The sequence below is a fragment of the Archocentrus centrarchus genome, chromosome 1, assembly GCF_007364275.1.
Source record: "Archocentrus centrarchus isolate MPI-CPG fArcCen1 chromosome 1, fArcCen1, whole genome shotgun sequence".
Classification (NCBI taxonomy): domain Eukaryota; kingdom Metazoa; phylum Chordata; class Actinopteri; order Cichliformes; family Cichlidae; genus Archocentrus; species Archocentrus centrarchus.
Window position 1 is genome coordinate 30,418,044 of NC_044346.1, and position 6,925 is coordinate 30,424,968.

The 6,925-nt window shown below is 41.8% G+C and overlaps 1 protein-coding gene across 1 annotated transcript in view; it reads right to left on the reverse strand.

Annotated features, from left to right (window-relative positions):
- LOC115788390 (complement C3-like) overlaps window positions 1-5,147 on the reverse strand; it is a 54,223-nt gene extending 49,076 nt beyond the window's left edge. Inside the window, exons 1-5 of the mRNA XM_030741395.1 lie at window positions 5,063-5,147; window positions 1,235-1,430; window positions 926-1,088; window positions 687-781; window positions 307-395 (exon numbers count right to left, since the gene is read on the reverse strand). Coding sequence (XP_030597255.1) covers window positions 307-395; window positions 687-781; window positions 926-1,088; window positions 1,235-1,430; window positions 5,063-5,133 — 614 coding nt within the window. The 5' untranslated portion in view covers window positions 5,134-5,147. The remainder of the gene's footprint in view (window positions 1-306; window positions 396-686; window positions 782-925; window positions 1,089-1,234; window positions 1,431-5,062) is intronic.
- Window positions 5,148-6,925: the final 1,778 nt, after the last annotated feature.

Below are 6,925 nucleotides of genomic sequence, written 5' to 3' on the forward strand. Positions count from 1 at the left end.
CTATATTGGCTTGATTAAGTATATACGGTAAGTTTATATTATGAAAGATTGATAGTAAAAAATATTTGTAATAACATACACTTGTATTCACTTTAATTATTTAGGATGTTATTTTTTTTAAAGGAAAATCACCTGTTCACCGTGCAAAATTAAAGCTGTGCACACAGTGAAACACAGCTACAAATAACAACACCAATGACAATACATAATAATAATAATAATAATGATAATAATGATGATAATAATAATAATGATAATGATGATGAATTTATAGGTGGAAATTGTTAGGTGAAATTAAATACTCACCTAACAATTTCACCAAGCTGGAACTCTCCAGAGTGGAAACCTGATTTTAGAGAGAATGTATCATGCGGTAAAACGATGCCATCAGGTGTCTGGAAAAAAAAAAAAATCAACCATTAACAGCGAGACCTGCTTTTAGTTTTGCAAATTGATGCTGCACTACAAAGTTGTTTATCCACAGCCTGGACAGCGCATTAATTTCAAACATTATTTTCACAGCAAGTGGGACTAATTATAGATGCAAATATATAAGATTTAATGGACACAGTTGATGTGTGTTGACTATTTTGTTCATTTGCACAGAAAGAAATTTCTTTCCCTGTTATGGCTGATTAAATAATTTTACTTTCAAATTTGAGCCCATAAAGAATAAAACACATTACCACAAACTCAATGGCAATGGAAGCATCAGTTTGGGCTTCATCGTTCCTCTCTACAGGCTCCATCTGGGGTGTCAGTGCAAACGTCCTGAAATAAACTGAAGGGAAGGGAAGACTTTATAGTAAAACACTGACTGGATTTTGTCTGATGTTCATTGAATGCGCCACTAAAAATCTAAAGTGTGTTAAATATATTTTCACAGGGTGGGTGTTTCTCAGTCACAAGGTAGCACTGGACTCACCTTTGCTGTTGGGTGTATAAAGGGTCTTATCAGTCTGAATGAAGATGTAACCAGACTGGAAGGACACCATAACGACTTTCTCCAGCAATCGGTCGGGGAACTGAGCTTGTAGGTATACATACTGCTTCATGCTGGGATCTTTACTGAAGTCTCCAGCAGGGATCTGAAACCAGTATGAAGAGACATGAGTGTGTGAAGAGTTGGGTGGCATATTCAATGATGAGCATTTCTGGATTCAACATGTATTGTTTAAGGTTGTAAATAATAACAATAACAGTATCATATAAAGTAAATGAGTATTTTAATCACCATTATTTTCCCAAGCTGCTGGAAGTTATTTGCACTGTTAAGGGTCACAACTGTTGTTGCCAGCTTTTTGGTTTTGGTTGGATGGTTCATCACATTGATTTCAACCCTAAGGTCTCCTCCGCTGCAGTCTTGACACTCCACAAAGACGTTTTCTGCTGTTCCCACCCGCAACAAGTTGGGGGCAGACATCACTTGCCTGCAGAGCAGGGGTGACAGAGAGAGATGTTAAAGGTACTAATCTCTGTGTAGAAAAATATATGCTGTTAATGACTAAAGAATAAACCAGTTTTTACTTTATTACTTTATGCATTTTAGACACTGTGACAAAAATAATTGGTGTCTTGACACACAATTTACAGATTCTCATTTTTTAAATTATTTTTTTAATAAAGATTTTGTGGCTTAATACTTTTACAAAAAGTATTTCACAAGTGTTTTTACATGTGAACTTGAATAAATATATATTTTCAATGTCTTTTTTTCATGGCCTTGAGAAAGCAGAAGGAGCCATTAAGAAAATATAATAAATAAATAAATCTACTCCTCTTTAATTATCTTGTAACCTTCCTGTGTTTTCCATGGGAATTCTTCATTGTCAGGCTGATCTTAATGCTTGTTTGCTCAAATTTGAGCTCACAAACATTTTTAAATACTTTATATTTAAATACTGCAATGCAGCCTGATACCAGTTTGTTCACTGGTCACTGGTATTATTAGCCATTTTTTTTAGTATGAAGTGCATTTCCTTAGTTTTATTGTAATTTTTTAAATCTCTTGTGGTTTAGTTAAGGTTTAGTTAACATGAGAAGATCATCGCTTGTGTTAAAATATACACTTTCATGATTTTTAGTAGATGCTACCTTTTCCACTTTGTCCTTCATCATAATGAGAGTTAAGTTCCCTCTAGTATACGGTATGATTGTTTGCTTGACAGGGAGCCACAGTGACAACAAAAAGAGGTTGCCTGTGTAAACACTGGATGCTTTAACCCACGTAAAGGTTCAACTGGGGCTGTCATTTTCCGGGTAAATTTAGGTTGGTTGTGAGCTGCTGGCTGGACTTTCAACACAATGAGTGATTTATTGATTGTCTTGATTAAGGTCCAGAACTGGATCAGTAAGTCTTGTCAAAATGGAATTCAATTCAATTTTATTTATATAGCACCAAATCACAACAAACAGTCACCTCAACGCGCTTTGTATTGCAATAATACAGAGAAAACCCAACAGTCAAAAACGACCCCCTATGAGCAAGCACTTGGCGACAGTGGGAAGGAAAAACTCCCTTTTAACAGGAAGAAACCTCCAGCAGAACCAGGCTCAGGGAGGGGCAGTCATCTGCCACGACCGGTTGGGCTGAGGGGAGAGAAAGACATGCTGTGGAAGAGAGCCAGAGATTAATATCAATTAATATCAATTAATGATTAAATGCAGAGTGGAGTATCAGTTTAACATCACATTATGCACACATAGGTTCTCGGGGGAGGGGGGCTCGTGCTGCAGTGAGTAGGGCCATCACCTCGGCTCTGCTCGCTGTGCTGCGTGATGTCCCACTCCTCCTTTTTTAATTGCATTATACAGCTCACAACACATCATAGTACATATAGGGCCTTGGGGGGCAGGTGTGTCACACAGTGGTTAGTGGGTGGCACTGCTGAGGTGGCCCCACTTGTCTGTTCACTGCTGCCTGCACCTCAATTTTATTTACATTTTAGACATTGAGGGCCTTGGGGGGACAGTGTGGATGGGCGCTGTTATTCAGTGCTCATATTACATCTGTCCCTCCAATTTTAAAAGCACTGTAGTTTTCACACAGCCATACACATTCTTCTCAGTACATACACTCACATCACCCCCCCAACACGCTGAGTGGGAGGAGGGGGCGGGCGGGCCTTCTCACACCCCAGTTCCATGCACCCCGCCTGGGATGGGGACTGGCTCATTGTTCGGGGCTGGGTTGGCTGCTTCCCTGGGTTGCCGCTGGCTTGGTGCTGGTACCCGCTCTCCCACATTAGGTGTCCATGTATGTTACATGTGCGTATGCATGAGTGTGTGACTGGTGCATGCGAATGTGCGTGCGTGTGTATGTGCGTGTGTGTACATGAGGGAACGACTGGTACGTGTGTGTGTGTGTGTATGTGCGTGTGAGTGTGAGTGTGTATGCATGAGTGTGTGACTGGTGCATGCGAATGTGCGTGCGTGTGTATGTGCGTGTGTGTACATGAGGGAATGACTGGTACGTGTGTGTGTGTGTGTACGTGCGTGCTTGTGAGAGTGTGTGTGTGTGGACAGCTGGGCCTGGGTTGGTGGCTTGCCAAGCCTTGGCACCTGTGGGACACGGAGGGTGGGAGTTACCCCTCCCTACCGCTCCACGCTGCTCCCCACTGGTCGTCACTGCCGCCCCTGGGGTGTGGGTGCCCGTGGGTCCCGGGATGTGTGGCCGGATGTCTCGGCATGGTTTTTGGCCTGCTCCCTTGGCGGCCGTGACCTGGGGGTGGCTTGGGCCTCTTTGGCGCGTGGGGGGGCTCTGCCGGGTGTCGGGCTGCTCTCGGGCGCTTGGGGCCTCGGGGGCCGCATGCCTGGCTCGTGCTGGGGGTGCCGGCCTGCCGGGGGGGGTGGGCTGCCCGTCGTCTCTGGCTCTCTGGACTCTAGCCCCTGGATTGTGGGGGTTCCGTCTGTAGCCTCCCTCCTTCCTCTTCTGGGGAGTGTACGCGGTTGCCATCGGGATGTGTGGCCCCAAGTCTTCTGAGCTCCTGTGCTGTGGATGGCCTCGGTCCCCTGGGTCCTTCCCTATCTGCCTCTGGATCGCGGGGGGCATGGTTGCAGTTTCTCGCCCTCATTATCGAATACATTGCATGACAAAGGCGCATACACACACATTACTACAAACAATAAACTTGTGTGTGTGTGTGTGTGTGTATATGTAGGTGCATATGGGTGTGTGTATGGATGTGTGTGTGTGTGTGTGTGTGTGTGTGTGTGTGTGTGTGTGTGTGTGTGTGAGTATATCAACCCCTTTTATTTTTTTATTTTTTTATTTTTTTTCTATCTCCTTTCTTCCTTTTCTCTCCCCCCCCCCCACCCTTTCTCCCCCCCACCTCTTGTTCTTGCCCCTTCCTTGTTGCCTGTCAGACTTGGCATGAATAACTAAATAAAAAGATAAATAAATAAAAATAAAATTGCAAACATTAACAAGAAGAGCCTATAGGAAACATATAGAGCTGTTCTTGTCAAAGCAAATATGTTTGGTACATCAGTGCATTCGGATCATCATTCCGATTGTGAAAGATGCCAGACATGACAGGCTAAAAAAAAAAAAAAAAAAAAAAAAAAAAAAGTAAATAAGGTGAATGAATGCCTCTGGAGTCTGTTTGCTTTGTCTGGCGTAATGCACCAGTGTGCAAACTCTGAACAAAGTTTAGGACAACTTCATGGCATCACTTTAAAAACCAGATTACCTTGACTTATGTTACACAAACTGCAGACCTGGCTGCAGCTTCTCGTTATGCAAGATTCAAATAAAATGAAGTTAGCAATAAAATTAGATTGAATTTTCTTCATTCACAATCTTTCAAATACCAGCTATGCCTCCTTATTCAATCGACAATGTGAATACACATATATATATATATATATATATATATATATATATATATATATATATATATATATATATATATATGCAATAATAAAATAAAAATAAATGAATAAAATAAAATGCAACATTCTGCACACATCCAAGTCAATAACATTGACAGAAAAAGCTTTGTTTTTCATGAATTAATTCAACCTCACTGGGAATATGTAGAAGTACTGCAGGTCTACTTACAGCTGAGCTCCATTAGCCAGAGAAGTCAGGGAAGCTAAGGCCAGAGCGGCCAGCAGCAGAGGCCCCCTCATTATCCTGATCCTTTTCTGCTACTAAAGTAGACTATGGCCCCGCAGCATCCTCCTTTTATCCTCTAACCTCACCCCCCCCCACCCCCACCCCCGACTGTGATAGCTGAGATCTCGTAGTTTAGGATTTCAGTGACAGGGTTGGAGCCCCTTTTACCTGCAGAACGACCTTAATTATTTATGGTATGGATTCAGTCTTTATGACGAGGGACTCCCTTTATTATAAAGGGAGTGCCTTGACATGTGTGTGGACACAGGATGTCCACACACACAGGCCATTCTGACTGCAGTGAACTCATATGCTCAGTAAACCAGTTTCACATCATATGAGCTGTGGGCACAGTTTTGTAATTATTCTGCTAAACTTTAGACATTAGAGGAAGAGCATAAAGAAATGGACCCGATCTTTGACAGTTTAAAGGCTGTGGCATTTAAATCATAGACAGCTGATTCTATGGGGCTCAAAGTATGCCAAAAACAAGAAAAAAAAAGAAAAGAAGAAATCTCAAATACCAATACACAACCGGAAGCAGCTTGAATTATTATACACAGCATTTTCATGTTGTTTACTCTAAATTCTGACATTATATCTGCATATCTGTTTGTTTCTTATATGTATCTGATAAATGGTTAGCTAGTGGCTGGCACTTGATGAGAAGTAAAATTTGGATTCAAATACCAGTTTCATTTATAAAAAGGAAAATAAGGTTGTTCTGTTTAAGGAAGTTGCAAAGTATTAATATAGACATGACACTGATAAAAATGTGTTATTCTTCCTATAGTAAGTCAGTACTTTAATAAAATGTAATTTTATTTTTCCTGGATGACACTTATTTTCTTTGTGCCTTCTGATAAGACTTTATTTAGCCTATTTAGCCGTCATAGTGTGTCTTTGTTTTCCACATCAGGACTCCTGATAATCAGAGTTTCGTTTGATTAGTAAAAACGAAAGTGGGCCACAAGGCAGACTGTGCACTGACAGACAACTTTCCAAACACACACAAGGACTTTTCTCTCTAATTATTAAACCTAACCCTCTAGATAGCAACTGATTGATGATTGGCGTTTGTGAAAGCAAACACTCCAAATTTTACACACTTTATGTAGTCAGCAAATAATTAAAAAATAAAAATTACTGCAAAAACTGAAGACGCTAGAGAGAAGCAGCTGTTGCTGATTGGCTCAGACAGGGCATGTGACCAGGCTCACTTGAATACGACAGGTGCGTGGGACAGAATACGTTCAGGTATGCTGGGACCACGTTGACAACTGTCTGCTAGGTTATGAGTTTTGTCGGTTTCCAGGAGCATGTTGCTTTGAACTGGGTACCACTGCAACGTCGATCGTTTCACCTGGATTCCCATCAACCGGCAAGTAATTATCAAATTTCTTCTTTGGCCTACGAACGGAGCTGTAACTCAAACGGTGTCTGAGCTTCCGCGTGAGTCTGGATGAGCTCCTTCATTCCTTTACCTGTAAGCGCTTTCAGCTGTCACGGTTCACAGCAGCAGCGGCCTCACCTGAGCAGAAAAGACACCGGTTAAACAGGTGTTTCGGGATCTATGGCATTCCGCCCTGTGCAGAGACATGCGTCAGCCTGTGGCAATAAACTTTGGTGTGTCAGTGTTTGTTGGTTGAGTGGTTTACATTTGGTTTGGGAGAACCCCATACTTTTCAGTCTGAGGTTTAGGAACAGAAATTGTTCGAGAAAAGGAGCTCGTGTCCTTATGTAAGGACATTTATGGTGAGTTCAGGGTATTTTCTTCATTGCCTTTCCAGTGTAATTTTCAACACT